The sequence below is a fragment of the Mus caroli genome, unplaced genomic scaffold, assembly GCF_978045245.1.
Source record: "Mus caroli unplaced genomic scaffold, Mus_caroli_1 scaffold_11, whole genome shotgun sequence".
NCBI lineage: Eukaryota > Metazoa > Chordata > Mammalia > Rodentia > Muridae > Mus > Mus caroli.
In genome coordinates this window covers 122,723,214-122,745,418 of record NW_028227266.1, presented here as the reverse complement: position 1 = coordinate 122,745,418, position 22,205 = coordinate 122,723,214, and the positions used below count along the sequence as shown (strand labels likewise).

At 41.5% G+C, this 22,205-nt stretch overlaps 1 protein-coding gene across 4 annotated transcripts in view; it reads left to right on the top strand.

Annotated features, from left to right (window-relative positions):
- Positions 1–2,819: 2,819 nt before the first annotated feature.
- Positions 2,820–22,205, top strand: part of Fyco1 (FYVE and coiled-coil domain autophagy adaptor 1) — a 67,677-nt gene continuing 48,291 nt past the window's right edge. For 2 of the 4 annotated variants that reach the window (XR_002378694.3, XM_021171508.3), the window contains exons 1-4: positions 2,820–2,965; positions 16,457–16,606; positions 19,100–19,206; positions 20,822–20,947. Coding sequence is in view for 3 of the 4 variants with exons in the window: in XM_021171508.3 (XP_021027167.1) it covers positions 16,552–16,606; positions 19,100–19,206; positions 20,822–20,947 (288 nt within the window). In the remaining variant the exon portion in view is untranslated. Of the gene's footprint in view, positions 2,966–3,143; positions 3,447–11,280; positions 11,427–16,456; positions 16,607–19,099; positions 19,207–20,821; positions 20,948–22,205 lie in introns of those variants that run through there. The other 2 variants (XM_021171509.3, XM_029481240.2) reach the window with 2 other exon arrangements.

The following is a 22,205-nucleotide window of genomic DNA, read 5'->3' as shown; positions in this document are numbered from 1 at the left end:
CCAGTTGACACCAATCCATCCAAGAAGGTCCAGATAAGAAAAGTTCACTTAACAGAGGCATTCAAGCTGAATATTCCTCTGTCATTTCATCTCTTCAGATTGAGAGAAAGATGACTTCCTTACATGTGGATAATAGTGCCAGCATCCCCCTCGTAACCATTCTCCAGAGCTAAATTCTCCTCATGCACCACATTCCCTTTCACAGAGACAGGTCCCATGGATTCTGCCTTCCCAGCATCTCTCCAGCTTATGAGCACATACCCATGACTTCATCTTTATAGTGCCCTCTGTTCCATAGTGTCTTCCTTTTGCTTCTTTTTTTTCTCTGTTACATCTCCCTCCTTCAGGAAGCTGCCTGCCTGAGATTTATCTTTTATTTTACAGCTCCTCTGCCTGGAGTTTATCCTTGAAGCTTTAATAAAATTGTCCTCAAGCTCCCTTCTGAGTTACTTCTTAAATTCTTTTATTAATAAAACTAGTAACACGAAAGAGGGCCCAGATTTCCCTGGTAATATAAGGTGACTCCATCAGAATGCTCCAGAATTTCAGGTAACATTATTATCTTTGGGTCAGTTTAGACTGCTATTATCTGCATCCAGGCCAAAGACAGAACTCAGATCCTGTTCTTTCAACCAAAAATAAATATATAAAAACATATAACAGTAGATTTTAAAGAATTAATGAAAAATTAAAAGCCATAAAATAGTTATGGTTTCCCTAGAAGAAGTAACGTTCAAGTGGATAGAGGGATGGCTCAGCAGTTAAGAGCACTGGCTACTCCTCCAGAGGGCCTAAATTCAGTCCCAAAGCCCACATGGTATCTCACAACCATTTTTAACTGCAGTTCCAAGGGAATCCGTTGTCCTCTTCTGACCTCCTTTCCTTTGTACACGAAGATGAACATTTCATATATCTGACAATGTGTTTGTTAGAGATGCCTCAGGAACCTTCCACTTCATCCTAGTTTATATCTCTGCCCATTAGCCAGGTGGGCTTGACATTCCTTGAAATTCCAAGCCTCAATCTCATCTTTGAAGTACAGAAATGAACCCTACCTATAGCATAGAGCTGTGTTGAGTTTTAAACATAACGTTATATAGGCTTTTGGTTAAGGTATGACATATTAGGTTTTTAATATATACAATCATCTACTGCACAATATTTTGGTCAATGTTGGACCACATATCACTGTGGTCCCTTAAGACTAAATCATCTAGTGATGTCATAGTCATCTTAATTTATCTAACTATACTCTAGATGAATTGTCTATGAAATTCTCAAAATACACCATTGCCCTTAAATAACTCATGATTGTTTGGGGCCTGTCTTCCTCTTCTCTGTAAATTTATTTGGGGTCTAAGTTTCAAACAAGGGTGTTTGGAATCCCTTTTGTGGGAACAGGACTTAGGATGGGCATTTAGAGGTGACAGAGTCACGTGACAACTCCTGGTAAATAAAACTCCAGAGATCAGCATCAGTGTGCAGATCTGCATTTATTGCCAAGCACATAAGCTTATATACAGTGTTTGAGCCAATCCCAAGCCCCTAAATCCTTGGCCAAGCATAACTTACCTCATCTCACCATGCCCCAATAAAAGCTGTGAATGATGAGGTAACTCAGAGAGAAGGGGTGTGGCGAGCATTGTCACCTGTTGGGACTTTTGTGAAGACTCAGAAGCAGTCACTGTCTTGGACTTAGTTCCTTTTTGCTGTCTCACTGGTGTCCCCGGAGCCATCTTAGATCTGACACCATGTACAGCAGATCAGGACTCTTCAAGTAGTCACAGGAGTCTGTGGCACAGTGCTCTCCATCCCACATATTCCTTCACAAGGTTGTCTTTCACATGCCCCACACTCTCATCCTTAATATCCCAAAGCTGTTCAGACTAGTTAGAGCAAATTTTTCTTAGTTCACTCTATTGATAAATCTTTATTTCTGATGTTATTTCCTCCCACTTTTTCCCTTTTTTTGTTTTCCTTTGTTAACAGAAAGGGGAACCATTTCTCTTCATGAGGTTTTTTATCCCCATCCACAAACTGACAACTCCATCAAGTTAATATGTTGTCTCATATACCTCCAGGATAAAATATGAAATTAACTAAAAAGGTTTATTTTCCTTCCTGTATGAATTTATCCTGAGAACCTGAAATGCTGAAGTCTGGCAGATGCCACTATTAGCTAAGTACTGTAAGGTACACAAGCATTTCTAGCTAATATGATGAAAATAAGGCAGCGTGAGGAGCCAGCCATAGCTAAGAAGCGAACCTAATCACGGGCTGACACTCCTATGTACTGTCCCTTGTCTTTAGCATGTTTATCGATACTGAACTTGGAATGCAGTATTCTATTGCACCAGGCTTCAGGGTGCTTTGCAACTCAGCAACAAGCAAACACAGGGCTGAGAAAGCTAAACATGGTAGTTCTTTAGCACATATTTCAAACACTGATTTTTAAGTCTCTGTTAATGAGGCGAAACAAAAACTGAGAACTTAGGTCCACCAGTACATACTAAGTTCATATTTTTAGCTTCATAAATAAAACATAATAGTACAAAAATACTAATGAGATTATTTTCACATTGTTTGGGGGGGTTCTGAATCGGGCACATTATTTTATATTTACGGCTCATGCACAGTTCAAAGCCAATCAGTCACATTGCAAGAGCTTAACAACAGCAAACAACACTCAATCAGGATTCCAAACACGACTTCCGGGTATCCAAAAACCTGTTCGAGTTTCAGGAAGTGACGTCTGTCGTGAGGCATGCCGGGAGTCGTAGTTAGTGTCCACCGGCCAGTTGCACCCTATGGGAGTTGTAGGCCATCTGTGGAGCATATCGGGAGTCGTAGTCCGCGCGCGCTCTGGGTCTACTGGGCGCTTCATGGCAGTCGGCTCTGTGCTTGCCTACTCTTCCGCTCGGCCCTAGAAAGTTTCGTTTCTGCCCAGCGGTGGACCCACGAGCGTGTAAGTGCCGCAGGCGCCCGGACAGACATCGGGGACACTGGGGCCGTTCTGGACGCCGGCGCGGAGGCTTCGTGGGGGCGTGGGTCGTCACCTGTTGCTGAGGCTGTCCCCTCCCACACAGGGCGCCTGCCGCCTCGGGAGAACCCTCTCTCCAGAGGGGTTGGCTCCAATACTTAGGCTGTCTGTGGGGTCGTAGAAAGACCCTCAATACTGTTCCAAGATCTAAGCCGGCAGAAGGGGGCCACCCTGTGGAACCTTATGGTGAAGCCGCCCTGTGAGGCGGAGCTTCGGCAGTTCTCCACAAACCCCTGGCACAGCAGCCAAACCCCAAAGTTCTCGCGGGCATTGGGACTTAATCCCCAGAAAGCCAAAACCTCCTCTCTGCATGACTCCTGACGCCCCTTCGGTCCAGGAAACACAGTTTGTTCCTTTTGTGTCTTGGCTGACCTTACCCACTGCTCTTGTGCTCAGATAGTTCAAGGTAGCTCTGCGGTAAAGTTTCTGGAAACACTTGTAGGACAACTTAATGTATCTGGTGTGGTAGCTTGTCCTGTTGGCACCCAGGCTTGGGCTGCGGATGGAGGGCGGGGCGGGGCGACATCCTATTTTCATAAAAGAAGAGAACATGTAGTTGACACTTAAGCCAAGTAGCTTCCTATTAATGCTATGATTCTTTGTGTCACTCTGCAAAGTTCCCACGGCTGGGCTGTCTTCCTGCAGAAAAACAGCACTTGTTTCTTTCTGTCCCTATGATTGTTTGACTTAACACAAGTGGTTTCCTTTCCAGACAGAAATGGGTCAGGGGCTTTTAGAGGCAGAGGCTCAGGACTTAATCTACTTACAGCCTCTCTCAGCAATGGTGGTCTGAAGCAGGTTAATTCCTCTGCCATCTGCTTGCTGCTGTTGCTGGATTGGGGGAAGGGAGCTGTGGGTTTCTACTTTTAGTTTTGCAACCTTCTGGCTGCCCCGACACTCTCGGTCTATGACAACCAGTTCTGCTGTGTTGAAATGCAGAATACTGATTATGAGCCAGGATTGTTATCATCCTGGGAATCAGCACAGGGCTGACTGTCAGCCTCCTTTCACTAAAAGGATCTGAAAAAACTATAGCTTTAGGAGACAGAATTTATCTGTTTGTTTAATGTTCATATTTGTGTATCACTTCTTGAAAATTGTTTATTTTATTAAGAAAATAGATAATGTATACAGAGTCCTGCAGTACCGCGTGTGTGTGTTCTTAATATTTTACTTTATTTTTTGTAATTGGTTTAGAACTTGGAAATGGTCTCAGGTTCCTTTGCCCCTTAGCCAGCATGGCTAAGTGCCAAGTGTTTAGCCCAGTCCTGTGGAGTGAGATAAAAGACACCACTTGTAATAGCAAAATCATCAATAACAAACATCCAGTGGTCTTGTTTTATGTTAGTCCTTGAGACTGGAGGCCTGCTGCCTCCAGAACACAGAGTACTCAAGAAATGTCAGTCCTTAGTCCTAGCTTCCCTTTGCAGGGAATGGTTAGCTGACAGGTCACCTGATTTCTGGAGATTCCAAAAACAAGATAAAACTCAAGACTGGTGTAGCAGTGTGAGCTAGAGGAAGTGTGTTGACTACCTATGATCTATCTCATGCCAAGAACCACTGGGAACGAAAGAGTTAGGGGCCACATTCATTACAAGCATCTCCCATGCAGCAGAAAGGGTCATAACTAAGGTTTTTAACCTTAGAGGTACCTGTAAGCAGAGGCCAGTTGTTTGTGACCATGTTGACATCTGAGTGACTTTGTGTTCCTGCTTCTCTCTAGCAGCATTTGAACCTTAATTTGAATAGTTATTGTGGGGTAGAAACTGGGATGTTTCTGTGAGCTTACACATGGAAAAACACTGCCTACTTTCTAGTTACCTTTTGATGTATCACTAGAATTAACTGAAGTGTCTGTACCATCCTAGGAGCATAGCTCTGACCATGCACAGTTGGGCAAGAAGAATATTATCATCCACTTTCTGACATTGGAGCCATATTTAATTAGCCTAGTTATTGTGGCCACCAGCAGTCCTTGTTGTTCATAAGACTCTCTGGCATTTGAACAGCACCAAAGGCCTATTTTCCTTTGGTCCAGGTTTCAGTGTCAAGAAGAGGATATTTGCACATTATGGTTTAGCAGAAAGGTGTAGGAGAATCTGTGGTTTTGAAGACTATGCTGTGGCCTGGTAATTGGTTACAGTACTTATGGAGTAGGCTAGTGGTTGGTTTCAGTATCTGTGGGCTGACCTAACCAACCAGTAGCCTGAGGTACTGCACCTTTGGCCTGAGGTGTAGGACATCACATTTGTGATTTCTTAGCATCCAAAAAACTTGGACCAAAAGAACCATCCAAGCAAACTTTTCATATGCTTAGAGCTAAGCCAAGAATGAGTTCCTAGAGAGATTCAGTGTAAGTCTGGACAGTTTAACCCGAGAGGGTCAAGTGAAATGAAACTATAATGAATTTGCTGAAGCTATAGCCCTGGATATTTTATCCAGGATAACCAAAGACTTAGTCAAGAACATGGAAAAGATACTTTCTTAGCCATTTTAGCCATTGAGAATATCTGTTTTTCCCTCCCTCCTTTTTCCAACCACAATTCTTAATCTTCATGTGAAGGAAGATAAAGATTCACCTCCCCCACACTGCACCTGAAAAACAAGATGGAAAGTGGTCAGTAACTTAAAGAGAGCTAAATGTACATCTAGTCATACCATGATCCTCATCACATTATTTCTTGAATAATAATGTACATATATAGCAGTCTTAAAGCCTGAACAGGGTACAAATTGACAGAACTCACCTAATAAGGAAAAGTGTCTTGTCCATTCCTCCTAGCTCAAGCTTCAGTCACCCTGGATCTTGGCCTTATTCTGTTTCTATCATGCTTCTTCCCAGGGGCACCAGAACCCAGACTCCAGATACCACCCCACCCAGTTTGCCTGGTTGATATTGTCAGATCCACACATCTGGGAATGGAAACTGACTGGGGAAATGTGTTGCCTGTTAGACCACCACAAGAAAATGCCACAAATTAAGCTTAAGCAACAGAAACGTATTTTCCATAATTCTAAAGTCCTAGATAAAGGTTAGGCTGGTCCTGAGGCCTCTGTTCACTTGCATCTGTATGCTTTCTCACTACATTCACTTATCCATACTGTTTTGTGTCTTTATAGTTCCCCTTACAGAAACACAGATCAGATTGGATGAGGACCTATCATCAAAACTTCATTTAATCTCAGATATCTTTCTACTAAAGACCCTGTCTTTAAATACAATCATGTTCTGAGATGTGGAGGTTAAGGCTTCAACCTAAGACCAAGAGGTAGACATAACACTGCCCCTAACAAAAAGGTTTGGTTACTGAAAGCTAGTGGCAGGTGTATTGATTATTATTCTGGATCAAATGAAGATTTATGAGCAAGACTTCCCTAGAGAAAAAACTGATACACACTTCTTTCTGCCCAAAATAAGACCTGAAAGACTAGAGGAACAAATTAGTCAGGGGAAGGTTTGGGAAGCATAACACAGAATTTGGTCTTGATAAAGGACACAAAACACTGAAGCCTGGAACCAGAGCCTTGGCTATTCCATGGTAGTCCATACAAACACAACTAAGAAAGGATTAATGACAGTTCTGTCACCCCAGAAAATGGGACCTTATGTAACAGACTAAGATGTGAACAACAGGTCTTATAGAAATCTCCTGAACACTAAGAACACTGCAGATCTGTTCATACAGTCTAGGGTAGAGGACATATTCCTCATTCATTGCTGAATCATGTTATTCCACTTACTCTTGGAATTGTACCTCTGCAAGAGTCTCACAATAATGACAATATAATCTTCACAGTTACATTTTTTTAATGCATATAGTTTGTGCTCAATGAAGAAACATTTTTAAATTGAAGAAATAGAACTTTTCCCAATGTTATATTTTATTTTTGAGATTATAATTACAACATTTCTCCCTTCCCTTTCCTCCCTCCAAATCTTCTATACTCCTCTTTGCTCTCTTTCAAATTCATGGCCACTTTTTTCACTAAGTGTTGTTACATCATATATATGTTCCTAAATATAACCTGCTCAGTATGAATAATTGTTACTCATGAATGTTTTCAGGGCTGACCATTTGATATTGAATGAATTGGTGTGCTCTCCCCTGGGGAAGACTTTATTTTTTTTCCCATTCTAAGCATTCTCTGGTTGCTTGTAGTTCTTTGTGTAAAGTTGAGGATTCATGGACTTTACCATGTCCACTTTGACATGTTTTTTTGTTGTTGTCCTTGTTCAGCCCACAGTTAGGCAGACATGTTGGTAAGACTATTGTAGCTTCTCCATCACTAGGAGACATAGCAAGTCTCACAGCAAACTCCTGAATCCCCTGTCTCTTAGAATCTTTCCAATGTACTCTGAGCCTTACATTTAGGAGTTGTTTTGTAAGTGAATCCACTGGGACTGAGATCCACCAGTTTACCTTTTTATTAGTTGGGGTTTTCTGTAGTGGTCTCCATCTGTTATAAAGAAAAGTTTCCTTTATGAGGAGTGAAGACTACTCATATCTGTAAGTATAAGAACAAATATTTAGATTGCTGAAAGTTTACCCATGTTTCCACTATTTGAAAGATTTTTATTATTTACCTTTTTGGCATACTTTAATTCCTCAAGGTTTTGTTTGGTTTGTGTACTAAGGATCTATATTCTGTCCCATTCTTTTGGCAAGTAACTTACTGAGGATTCTTCATATACCTGAACAGTACTAGGTGCTGGGGAAATATGAACAGTAATGGAGTTATAGAACAAGTAGAAGAAAACAGTACCATAATATAAAATGCCCAAGAGCCATAGGAGGTATGAGACTCTGTAACAAAAGCTTAGAATTATAAGTACTGGACAGTTGGTGTTTTATCCGGCCTTAAATGATTTTTCTCATTTACAACTTTATTGGAGACATGTCTGTTTTTCCCATGGTGTTAAGCTCCTTAAATGTCAGAGCTCCTCACCACCAGCATTGTTCAGAGTTGTGACACTCTCAATCTTGAATGAGATCTTCTTCCTTAATAATGGTGCTAAAAATACATCTTGTCTGGCTATCAGCTTGTTAGCACCAGAGATTATCTGAGCTTTCTCAAGGCCATGCATCGTGACTGTTGTGATTTGGATATAAAATGTACCACTATAGCCTCATGTGTTTGAACTCATAGCTCTAGTTGGCAGGGCTGTTGGGAAGGTTGTGAATCCTTTGAGAGGTGGAGGCTTACTAGAGGAAGGAGATTACCTGAGACAGGCCTTGGGGTGTCCCAATTCCTTTTCACACTTCTTTCTAAATGCTGGCCAGTGGCCTTCAGAACATATACTGCCTTGCCTTTCTTGCTATGATGGAATATATCTATTTGAACTGTAAGCCAGAAAAAAAAAAATCTTCCCTTAGGTTTGTTTGGTCAAGTGTCTTCTAGTAGTAATGAGGAAACGACTTACAAGGGACTATGTCATATTCTATTAAAGACCCAGTTCTTAAATCATAGTTAGCTACACTGACCCATTAACATTTCAGTTCAGCAAAGAGATTGGAGGATATATGCCTTTGCCATCTGCCACTTTCTCACCTGGGTATCATGTATCTCTATTGGGGGCCTGTTCATTCTTTATTGTTGAGGTAGTTGTTCTGGAGTCATGCCTCATCCTTACCTCCTAGATGTTTCTCTGGGCTTTGCAGCAGTAGAACTATGGCTCTAGCCCCAGGAACAGACATGAAACTTGTTCTTTGGAGCCATGGAGCCACTGTCTATTTTCTTTAAAAGACACCTATATTCTCTCAAATCCAGAGCAACTGTCCTGGGCTCAGATCTTTCTGACCCTGTTCTGGATCCATGGGCGGAATTGTGGCTGATTTTGTTTGTGTTCTAGGGAAATGACTAAGAAAGAGGGAGGGGGCCAAGAAGAGGTTCAAGAAACAATAGCCATATCATAAATTCTTATTCTCTTTAAAAGATAGTTGTGGGGGTAGGTGGTGTTCAGAAAAGATGACCTGGACATGCAAGTGGGAAGTACTTTAATTGTAGATTCAAGGAGTTGGGTCACCTAATGAGCCTTTGCTCAGATGTGCTGAAATACCTGCCCTGGGCTCTGGAAACCTCTACAGAGTATCACAGTCACTTAATGAAGTTCTGGTGAAGGTGGCTTGCCTGCTTACCAACATTTTTCACATTCAAGCCAGTGGGACCTCATGGTCTTCAAAGCTAAAAATACCCATCAAAAGCATGCATCTCTGTTGTTTGAAACCAGATCTACATTGCTGGGTGTGTTGAACCAGGTCAAGCCTATTTACACTTCCAGAAAGGCCTTCTGATTTTTAACATCATGTATTTCTTTTGATCAGGGTAGGATTTACAATTGTTTCACTTTGTTTGGAACTAGGGAGGAATCCAGATATACCCTGTCCTCTCTGAGTCAGTTCTTAGTTGTTGTTAGAAAAGTATGGCAAGGTTGACTTCCACACGCCAGCTTCCTACCCTTATGATTCTTCCTGGTGTGACTCTTCAGGCACTGTTTTTCATGCCTGAGCCAGTTTGTAGATAACATTGTGAATACTAGTCATTTGAACCATGGTGTAAGTTTGCTATAGGCAGAGTGTCTTTGTTTCTTTCTTTGGAATTAATATATTGTATATGTTATGTATAGCATGTAGGACATCTGGGCAGGTATAGAGTTAATTTGGATATCAGAAAACATCTGTGACCTCCATAAGAATACTTTGGCCATGACTCGGTACTCAGCATTTGGTTCTAGATAAAAATAATACTTTTATAAAAATGATGTGTATAATATCTTTTCTTCTTTGCCAGGAAGTTGAATGGCTTAAGACATTTGAATGAGCTTAAACATAATATTGAATTCTTGGCAAGAAAGACGATAGCTACATGTATGGAAGCTCCAATATTTTCTGAATTAGGGGAGTAGTCTTCTCAAGAGTTGTAGGTGTCAGGGAAGACTTCATCATTCTAGAAGTTATGCAGCAACATAAGAAGGAAGTTGATCGTGGTGTGGAGAGTAAAAGTGCCTCTTTCTATGTCTTTCCTTCCCAGATCAAGGTTATAGAATTCAGAGTCCATGGAAACAGTATCTTCTAGATGGCCATGTTCTCTCCAGGGGGCTTTGGTGTTCTTCCTGTGAGGTGACTGCCCAAAGTATAGCCTGTTACAGTAGCAAAATTACAGTTATGAAATCACAGTGAAATAATTTTATGGTTGGGTTCACCACAACAAGAACTGTATTAAAGCAATGGTTCTTAACCTATGGGTTGTAACACCTTGTGGGGTCAACCTACACTTTCACAGGGATCACCTAAGACCATCAGAAAACAGATATTTACATTACAATTTGTAACTAGCAAAATTACAGTTATGAATTAGCAACAAAAATAATTTTATGGTTGGGGGTTATCAAACATGAGGAACTGTATTAAAGGGTTGCAGCATTACGAAGGTTAAAAACCACTGTTATTAAATGGTCACAGAATTAGGAAGCTTGAGAACCACTGTCATAGACTCTGGAAAATCACATGTGGAATCAGTGACAGGGAAGAGCTCACTTTGTGACCTGAGAACTTGATACCAGCCAAGTACAACCTAAGTCAGGTCTCAAAGAGAGTACCATGAACATGCTGTTATGCCATGAAAAATAAGCAGTAGTTCTCGAGCACGCAAAGTTTTGTTGTTGTTGTTATTGTTTGTTTGTTTGTTTGTTTGTTTAAAGCAGGGTCTTACTGGCTGGCCCAGAACTTGCTATAAAGACCAGGCTGGACTAGTCTATAACTCACAGAGATATACCTCTTGAATGCTGGGACTAAAGGTGTTCACCACCACACACAGCTCAGCCACAAAGTCTTAAAGGAACCCATTTTTGTCTGTGTCCAGCCTCCTTGTGCCAAGACCTTGCTTTGATTGGCATACATCTTTTCCTTAAGGTCAGACTCCAGATAGCTAGAATCCAGGAAATTTAGTGGGTTGTATGATACACACAAGGTCCCATCCCCAGACTGGATGTTAGCTACAGTCAGTTGTTCTTACCTCTTTCCCAAGTTCCCCACCCCAGAAACATGTACCTCCCTTCTTTGTAAACATCATATTGCCTATACATATACAGCTATGGGCTTCATGGATTAAGCGTGCATTCATCTCCTTTCATGATTACATCTGGAAGCCACGAGCCCTGGGTTGGCAGCAGTGGAATGAGTAAAGCTGTGTCCTTTGTCTTCACTATCCATGTGGCCTCACTTCTATCTACCACTTTTCAGGGACATCCTGGAAGCTCAATGGTCATTACAGAGAACCTATCAATCTCTCCTTTCAGCATACAGAAGTAAATTTTCCCTTTTTGAGCTCCCTTCACATTTAAAAAAAAATCACACTACTGCTTTGAGAGGAGATACAATTTAGTTAGGTAAGTTTCTGTTTATTACTATTAAGATTTGTGTTTGTGTTGTTTTTCTGTTTTTTTTTTATTTGTTTGTTTAGGAATTTTTTTTTTAAGTACTGGGGCTTGAATCCATGGCTTTGAGCATCCTAGGTAAGCACTACCAGTAGAGTCATATCCCCAGCCCTTTTTTTTTGTTTTGAGATAGAGTCTTGCCATATACCCTAGCTATTTATATACAACATGTTTGAGCTCACAACAATCCTCTTGTCTCAGCCTCCCAACTGCTGGGATTATGAGTGTATACTACCAAGTCCAGCTCATTATGTGAACTTTGACAAATGCTACCATAAACAAGACATGGAATATAATTGTTCCAGTTCCAGTACAACTACATGCCCTTTTGAAGTTATACCCATCTGTTTCCTCATTTTCTGTATCAAGTATTCTGATTTTTCTTCCAATGTTACCTATTCAAAAACATTGTGTTAACATAAGCATAAAGTATATAGTCTTTCTAGGGTTTTCTTTAACTCAGGACAACACCTTGAAGGCTCAATGCCTGGTTGAATATGTCTGTGATGTATTCCTCTTTATTGCCAAGTATCCAGGAGTTGTTATCTATAGCCCTGCCTGGGCCACTTATACTCTATCTGGATACCAGATGTTTTTCTCTTGTTCTCCTTGGTAGTGAGCTTCTTAGATAGGGGTACTGTTGCTGTGAGAAATACCTCTTGATGAAGCCTTTTGAGGAAAGGGTTTTGTAGACTTATTCTTTCACATCATAGTCCATTACTGAAGGACGTTATGGTAGGAATTCAAATAGCTCCTGCTAGAGGCAGGAGCTAATGCATAGGCCATAGAGGAATACTGCTTGTTGGCTTGCTTGCTCTTCATGGCTTGCTCAGCCTGTTTTCTTTTTTTTGGTTTTTCGAGACAGGGTTTCTCTGTGTAGCCCTGGCTGTCCTGGCACTCACTTTGTAGACCAGGCTGGCCTCGAACTCAGAAATCCTCCTGCCTCTGCCTCCCGAGTGCTGGGACTAAAGGCGTGTGCCACCACGCCCGGCTCAGCCTGTTTTCTTATAGAACCCAGGACTCCAGCCCTTAAGTGGCCCCATCCACTATGGCTGGGGCCCTCCCACATTAATCACTAATTAAGGAAATGCCCTACATACTTGCCTACAGCCTCATCTTTATGGAGGCATTTTCTCAGTTGAGGTTCCCTTCTCTCACCTTGTGTCAAATTGATATAAAACTGGCCAGCACAATTGACCCCTTATCAACTTGACACACAACACATCAGTGTTAAGCTGCAACCTTTCCTTTCCTTTCCTTGTTCAGCTGCAATATTACAGATTAATATCAACATCACAATATAAAACATTTTACAAACTTAAAAAGTCTAACCATCTTACAAATTCTAATACTTTAAAAGTTCAGTCTCTTTTTTAAAAAATACTGAAGTCTCTCAACTGCAGGCTCATGTAAAGTCAAAAATAAGTTAAATACATTCTTACTTTAAGAGAGAAGAGCCAGAGCACAGTCAAAATCTGAACAAGCAAAACCAAATTCCAATTCTATACATAACTCAGTGTCCATGGTCTAGAACCCACTCACCATCTTCTGGGCTCCTCCAAAAGGCCCCACAATGGGCTGGGCCATTTCATATAAGTTACTAATTAAGAAAATGGTACTACTAGAGGATCCCGCAATACCTCTCCTGGGCATATATCCAGAAGATGTTCCAACCGGTAAGAAGGACACATGCTCCACTATGTTCATAGCAGCCCTATTTATAATAGCCAGAAGCTGGAAAGAACCCAGATGTCCCTCAACAGAGGAATGGATACAGAAATTATGGTACATTTATACAATGGAGTACTACTCAGCTATTAAAAAGAATGAATTTATGAAATTCCTAGCCAAATGGATGGACCTGGAGGGCATCATCTTGAGTGAAGTAACACAATCACAAAAGAACTCACACAATATGTATTCACTGATAAGTGGATATTAGCCCAAAACTTAGGATACCCAAGATATAAGATACAATTTGCTAAACGCATGAAACTCAAGAAGAATGAAGACCAAAGTGTGGACACTGTGCCCCTTCTTAGAATTGGGAACAAAACACCCAGGGAAGGAGTTACAGAGACAAAGTTCGTAGCTGTGATGAAAGGATGGACCATTTAGAGACTGCCGTATCCAGGGATCCATCCCATAAGCAGCTTCTAAACGCTGACACCATTGCATACACTAGCAAGATTTTGCTGAAAGGACCCAAATATAGCTGTCTCTTGTGAGACGATGCCGGGGCCTAGCAAACACAGGAGTGGATGTTCACAGTCAGCTATTGGATGTATCACAGGGCTCCCAATGGAGAAGCTAGAGAAAGTACCCAAGGAGCTAAAGGGATCTGCAACCCTATTGTTGGAACAACATGATGTACTAACCAGAACCCCGGAGCTCTTGTCTCTAGCTGCATATGTATCGAAAGATGGCCTAGTCGGCCATCACTGGAAAGAGAGGCCCATTGGACTTGCAAACTTTATATGCCCCAATATAGGGGAATGCCAGGGCCAAAAGAATGGGAATGGGTGGGTAGGGAAGTGGGGGGGCGCTATGGGGGACTTTTGGGATAGCATTGGAAATGTAACTGAGGAAAATATGTAATAAAAATATTAAAAATTAAAAAAAGGAGGGGCAGGGATGGCAAATTAGCATTTGTTAGAGTTCTGTTAGTAGCGATTAGATCAAAATGAGTGGCATATATTATCATGTGATTCAGAACCATTGCTGTTTGAATTTACTCAGCGTGGACAACAGGACAAAAACATTCTCTTGACATAATAGAATGTATGAAAAAAAAAAAAAAAAAAAGAAAATGCAATAGGCTTGCCTACAGCCTAATCTATGGAAACATTTTTTCAATTGAGACCCCCTCCTCTCAGATGACTCTAGCTTGTGTCAAATTGACATAAACTAGTGAGTACAGTAACTCAGCTTTAGTAAAGCTAGACTGTGCCTTGTGAGCCCCTCTACCTGGAGAAAGACTCCTCATAAACTGCTCCTGTGTCTAGTCTATTATCCTTGATGAGTGGCATCAGTACTTGTTAGGGGCCTTTATAGGGAATGGTTAGTAAGACTGTGGTCTGTCTGAGTGCCTGGCTCTTTCTTCCTGGGCCTGAGAAGCTGAGAAGCTCTCTGTGTTTTCACTGAGTCACAGCTGTGCTGGCTTGTGTGTTAAAAATAGACCCTAGGCATCTATTTGCTGACCTGACCAGTTACTCTACTGCGTAGAAATAAATATTTGGAGTCACTTATGGCTTAGTTGTCATTTCCTTTCCAGGGCTTCCTTGCCCCACCTCCTGAAACCTGAAGGGGGCCATAGCACTGAGTGAGAGAGAGCTGGCACATGTTAGACAGATTCAAGGTGACATGTTACTATGAACTGCTGAAATTCAAGATAGTTCCTAGGAGCCAGGAGAAGTGTTGTCATTTTCTGTAGTGGTGATTGTGCTGTCTTAAGGGCACAGCAGGATTTACTGAGAAAACCCCAGGTTTGAAATCACATAGAAGAATAATTAAGCCACTTCTATTCATTGACCCTGGGCCTTGGGTTACAGATCATCAGCTTTTCCTTTGTAAACAGGAAAGGTGTTTACCCTACCATGATGATTGTGAGAAGTGCTCTGTGTAAAATATGTACCAGCTCTCAGGAATATGGCTGCTATTGTCCTTACAGCAGACATTGTGCCTTTGCACAGAATACCTAAAGGGCAAATTAAAGCTTCCTAAAGGCCTTGATGTCCAAGTGCATGGTCAGAACTCTCTTCCAGGTGGGTGCTCACATCTCTTTTTGTTCGTCTTCAAACATATTGTGACCTTAAATGACATTAACAACTGCCCAAGAAGTACCAGCTGTAGACTCTCCAACTGGGGAAAACTATGACTGAGCTTAAAATAATACCTTGTCTCTGGTCTGATGGGAGGGCTATGTAGGCCCATGTCAGGGAACATTTTCATTCTCAGGCTTAGGTAGAAGAGGCTCAGATCTGATAATGGAAGAGCTACCTTTTACTAGGCACACCAGGCTGTTCCTGTCAGAAGCCCTAGGGTATGTATCCCCTGCTTCTTGGACCCCCAAACCCTGACTGCTATAAGTTTTCTGACTATTCCTTAGAAAGAAGTATAAGAAAAATGGCTCTGAGCAGATCTGGCTCCACAGGGTTTAGAGGTGTCAGAATCTGAGATAAGCACGTCTGACCTCTGTGGGAAAACGTGAAGGAGCCACTGGAGACTTTTCTGAGGATTAAATATGAGGCAGTTTTGTCCCAAGAGACAGGAAGAGTAGCTTGGGAAAAAAAACAGCTTTGATTTTAAGTTGATCTTGCTTCTTTTTACATATACTTTAGTTAGGGTTTCTGTTACTGTTCTGTTACTGATAAAGAATGTGACCAAAAGCAGCGTGGGGAGGAAAGAGTTTATTTTATCTTAACATTCTCCAGTCGTACTTTGTCACTGAGGAAAGCCAGGCAGGAACCTGGAGGCAAGAGCAGGAACAGAAGCCGTGGAACTGTGCTGCTGACCAACTTGCTCCTCGTGACTTGCTCAGCCTTTTCTCTTATACCATCCAGAAACACCTACACAGGTAGCACTAACCACAGTGGGAGGAGCCTTCCTGTATCAATAACTCATCTAAAAAATGCCCCCAGAGACTTGTCCACAGGCCAATCTAAAGGGCATTTTCTCACCCGTGGTTCCTTCTTCAGTAATTTTAGCCTGTGTCAAGTTGACCAAAACAACAACAACAACAACAACAACAACAAAAACAAATTAAAAAAATACAAAAAAAAGACAAAACAAACACAGAACAGTCTAGAATCAAGTCATGATGTCAGAATATAAGTATATCAGAAGCAAACCTGAGAGTACCTGCTAACAAGATTCACACAGAAAGATCAAGCCATCTCCTTAAGGAAAGATACCTGATGAGTCCTTATACCCAGAGTGAAGGTCCTCTACACTCTATAAACTGTGGCCTATTCCCTGTACAGGTGCTACCATGGAGTCTGACCATTGCTGACCGGCAGCCACACAGCACTGAAGTGATAGCCTGCTTGGACCTACACATCTAAGAAAGAGGAAAACCATGGCTTCTAGCAGCACTGAGACCCAGCTCCAGAGGATCATCCGTGATCTACAAGGTCTGGTTGAATGGCTAGTTGTAAGGAACTTGGGCTTGTGCCTTGCCTGTTGATAGTCAGAATTAAGCCCTTTCCTTGTTCACTCACACAGAGTAATTCGAGCCCTCGGGGACACATCATATTGAAATATTTGGTTTTCAGATATCCAGTCTCTGTGCAAATGGGAAGGCTTACCTCACACACCTCTCAGAACAACATAGGTAGTTTGTGAACAAAATCAAATACCATTAAGAGGGCTGGTTTCAGTTGGTATGTGTGCTTTAAGCTGCCTCGGTGCCTTTTATGGAATCACCCCATCTCACCCCTTGCCAGGCTTTGGTGAGCTTGGGTTTTGCTTTGGTTTTTGGTTTTTTTATTTATTTATTTTACGTATATGAGTATACACAGTAGCTGTACAGATAGTTGTGAGCCTTCATCTGGGGAATTGAATTTAGGACATGACCTCTGCTTGCTCCAGTCAACCCCGCTCACTCAGTCCCTGCTCACTCCAGCCCAAAGATTTATTTATTATTATAAATAAGTACACTATAGCTGTCTTAAGATGCACCAGAAGAGGATATCAGATCTCATTACAGGTGGTTGTGAGCCACCATGTGGTTGTTGGGATTTGAATGCAGGACCTTTGGAAGAACAGTCAGTGCTCTTACTTGCTGAGCCATCTCACCAGCCCCTGAGCTTGGGTTTTAAGGAGAGAAACATTCTCCTCTTTTTAAACAGGAAGGTGAAAAACTTGGAGGTTTCATGTTGCACCAGCCCCAGCCACTGGTGGCCATTTCCCCATGCATTTTAGTCCTAGTTCTGCTTACCTCCTTGCTTCCTGGGGGAGCCACTTGGATTTTTGTAACCATTGGAGAAAGGTAAGAAAGGTCTACAGCTAGACCTTGACAGAATAACAACATTTCTGTGGACTGTGGGAGTCCGAGTTTTACTCTTCTAAATGACTTCCCAAGGACCAGATTTTAGTACATCTCACAACCCTACTACTGCCAGACTTGATTTTATAAGCCTCTGGAGCTCCAGCACATTTGCCATAGATCTGTGCCCGCAGCTGTCTCAGTGACACTTCCCTGACAGCCTAAAATCTGGGTTCCTGACTGCTAGGGCTGAACAAACACTAGAAATCTTGCAGTAAAGGTTGTTGGTCCAGGATAGCCTCAGTGCAGTCCACAGTCCGAATCTTAGATCCAAAGCCAACAAGGTCCAACCCACTTCCTCAGATTTGCTCTTTGCAGTGCACAGTAGTGTATCTGACTTAGCTATTATCATAGAATCACTGTGGAACAAAGCTTGGAGTTATACAGCACCAGTCTTAGCTCACAACCACATTAGACTTTCAGCTAAAATGTTTAGTATTTTTTGTTTTGTTTTAATTTATACAGATATACAGAGAAAAATAAGTGGCCATTTGGGTAAATCTGTGTTTACCTTTAAAAGTTTTACTACAAAGTAGTCTTTTCTGTGTCACAGTGGCTAGTTTTCAAGGACAGCCTTCTGTACCATATTACCCTCACAGAAATCTCAGAGTTGATTCAATAGTCTTAAAACCTACATCCTGTCCTCAAACTCAACCAACAAATAAGGGGAGCAAACTACACACTGGAGAGGTAGAGACCAATGTCTGCTTAGAGCTCTGCTGTTTGCCAACAGGATCTTAAGCGGAGTCTCTGACCCCTGTATCCTTGTCTGTAAAATGAGGAAGTGGGGATGTTGATAATAAGAGATTCCTAGATTCCATGTTGTATATATTTTTTCATCTATTCTTGGTGCTAAAAATAGAATGCATATTACATAGTGTCTCAGGCTTATTGAAATAAGGCAGACACTCCATTTAATGGAAAGTACATGTAAAGGTCTGACCCTTCCTGGGCACCCAGTCAACAGACGCAGATATTGTTATCATTGTTACTGTTATGTACACTCGGTGGGTGCTCTAAAACCTGGATTTAAGGCTCCCACTGTTGAAAAGAAATGGGACCTTTTAGAGTCTGGTGATGACCAGTGATTGAGTCATGACCACTCTATCCTGGCCTATTTATTTATTTATTTATTTATTTAATTTTTTGCCTTTCACTGTCCTAAGTCTGCTTTGGTTTGTGATTCTACAGTTGACTAATCCACATACCAACTATTTGTTGACTTGCTGTATGTACATAGTGCTAGGTTGGTGGTGGTTACACAGGGATGAATTTTTAAAAAACAAACAAACAAACAAACAAACAAAAACCCACCGTGCCCAATCAGCAAGCTGTTTCAGTGTCTATGGGGACTTAGTACACTTGACTCTCCTACCTGAAGTTGTATCACCTGAATAGTTGCATGTCCTGTGTGTTTCCAAGCTGACACTTACTCCTTCTGCTTCTTGGTGTTATTTCTACTTCTTTCTCAGACTTACTTTTCAGTACATCTAAGATGCTTGTCAATTCTAGGGCTCTTAAAATGTGAAGTAGACAAATGTGTCTCTCTAGTTACGTGTTCCTATTTGTTGTCTTAAAGATGCAGTGACAGAACTAAGCAATGAATTTAAGGAAGGCGGAGAACCAATCACAGATGACAGCACCAGCTTGCACAAGTTTTCTTATAAACTTGAGTATCTTCTGCAAGTAAGTGGCCCCCGTCATGCACTGGTTTTGTCAGAGTTGTCTCTCCTTCCCCATTTGAGTGACTGTTAGCAGTTTCCAGGATGTGGTTCAGAAAGCACAGTGAAGCAGTTAAGCCCTTGTGGTGAGACTAAGAGTCAAAGCAGTCCCAGGAGCTCAGTCCTTCCACGTGAGTCAGGATGTTCTGGGAACTGAAAACATTCTTCTGAGACTTAAGCCATCGTAAGGCAAGTCACAGGCCTTTCCAGCATTACACCCTTTAAGAGCTTGTTGAACCCTGTAGTGTTTCTCTCTTACAGACATGATATATGTATATAGCCAAGTATAAAGGCAGTTTCCAAGACTGCAGCCTCTCGAAGATTATTCAAGGCCCATTTCAGAGCCTTGTTCCTCAAGTATGGTTACCATGGGGCTGGCTATTTCTGAATCAGGGTTAGTCAAGCAAACAGTCTTTTTAACATTTTCATGGTATAACTTTTGTGTTTACCATGGGGCTGGCTATTTCTGAATCAGGGTTAGTCAAGCAAACAGTCTTTTAACATTTTCATGGTATAACTTTTGTGTGTGGTTAGTTTGACCTAGACAACTCTGCTGATTTGGGAAGCATGTGCTTTTGAAATAGGGAGGAAAAAAAATGGACCTGCGGTCATTTTACCAAAATTGTATGAGGTGTATCTGGATTTTGTTCTGTGTTATCTAGATTTGATAATTGCAAACATGAATCATGCCTCCATAACCAGGGGTAAGTGCTATAAATTTAATAGAGATACCTACCATACCTTACAGTGTCACATGCCGCCAAAGAACATAGGGTGAGAGCTGCTAGAAGTAATGCCAGGCATAGAAATACTCACCTTATGCCTCCTGCTGGTTCTTTGTTTGACACTAGCAGATTATGAGGGTTTGCCTTGTTTGTTCTCTTTCCCAGATAAGCCCATTTTGGTTTTGGATTTGAAAGTACTCAGCACTGATACTCATTTTGGTTTTTCATGTACTTTAAAACAGTGTTGACACTTGAGAGTTAAGGCATGGATAAGAAGCCATTGCCTGGGTTCTCTGAGTTACAATACAGTCAACGCTTTGAATGTTAACATAAGACTCTTCAATTGAATTTCCTTATCATTATTGGAGGTTTCCCACCAAACTATGCTGGTAACCCTTAAGAGGATAAATCTTTCTCTCCTTTTTTTCCCCCTTTCATTACTTTCCTTTTCTCCTTCTTGCCTTTCTTTCTCCCTCCTTTCCTACATCCTTTGCTTGCTTTTTTTTTTATTAATCAGTCAGTCATCTATCTAGCTTGCTACACTGGAACTATAATTTCGGCTTTCTATATGCTAGAAAAGTACCAATAGAAAAATCTTTTGGAATAACTATTATTTCTAAATCATTAGTGATATGACCTTGAGCTGGTGTTTAGTAGCCTCTTCCACATCTGAAGTTTGTGCATTAATACTCTCTTGTTTTAAGATTAGCATACTCTGAGTTGCCAATAATCAAAATAAAATCATCAAGAGGCCTGCCCCAGTGCTTGTCCCTAGGAAGCTAGTGATATTTCTCACATTAGGGGGCATGTACAGCAGTAGTCTCAGACTTCCTGCTTGTTCCTTTCTCTGCACAGTTTGATCAGAAGGAGAAGGCTAGCCTCCTGGGTAGCAAGAAAGACTACTGGGATTACTTCTGTGCGTGCCTAGCCAAGGTGAAAGGAGCAAATGATGGGATTCGATTTGTCAGGTCCATCTCTGAGGTAAGCCATGCTATGAAGGTAAGGGCCACCTATCTTCCACTGGCCTGCCTAAAGCTTTGTGAATACTTTTATACACGTAGCTAGGTATACCATGAACTCTGTGGGTGATTAAGAAGCCAAGAAATCTAGTCCAGGCATACTGGGTACCTGTTATATGGTTCAAGCTCATGGAAACTATCTGAATGTAGATTAAGCAGAAATGAGCCAGGTCCTAAATTTCGCTTCCTACCTGGACTGTTCACATTGGAAGTCTCTGTTCATGGAACCCTTTGGAAGTGTGTAGCACCACTTCCTTTTTCAAAATTAAAAGAATCATTTTCTTTAGAGTTGCTAAGCCAGACAACTCATTAGGTAAAGGCATTGCCCACCAAGCCTAATGACCCAAGTTTCATCTCTAGAACTCACATGGTAAAGAGAAAAGACCTTCCCCCATGTGCAGTGACACTGGCATGCACACACACACAATGAATGAATGGATAGCAATTTTTTTTAAATTGCTAGGCTATCTTGTCAGCAGTTTGCTTAGGAAACTTAGATTTGAAGTGAGGAGAATAAGGTAGAGTCTCAAAGATATTTTGAATCATGCAGGGCTGCTAAGTAAGTTTCTACATCCAGTTGGGCCCTTAAGAAAGGGCTGAATGCCCTGGCTTTGTCTTAATTACAAAATTCAAAAAAAAAAAAAATACACCACACTACACACCCTTCTAATTTGCAATCCTGTTTCAAGACCTCTGTGGCAGTTTCTTTAGTTGATTTGTCTTGGCTGCCTTGTACCAGAACCTAGAAGGCCCTATGTTGAAACCCATAAAAGAGTTTGCTCACCACACCATATTGTGAGTAACTAGACCTCAGATGATCTCCTTCATTCCTGTCTCCCAAGCCCATTCCCATCCCCATCACCAATAACTCCCTTCCACTCTCATCATCCCAGTCAACCCAGAAGTAAAGTGTACATATATGAGAAGCAAGTGGACCCTGAAATTTTGGGAAAGAGGTTGAAAAAGTGTGTGCATTTTTTCTTGTCAGCATCTCTGACAAGTATGGAATCACTCTAAAATCAGCACATAGGCTCTTTGGCTGGCCTCAGAGGCCACAGTGTTGGAGTGTTGGATGTTCTAACATTAATACTCCCAGGCATAGAGCTAGGGTGTTTCTTCTTGTAGATGGGAACAGTATTAAGCACACTGACATCAAAAGCTCAATTTTTTTTTACCAGCTTCACCCTCAGAGTCTGGGCATGCAAGGAAAGATGGCAGCT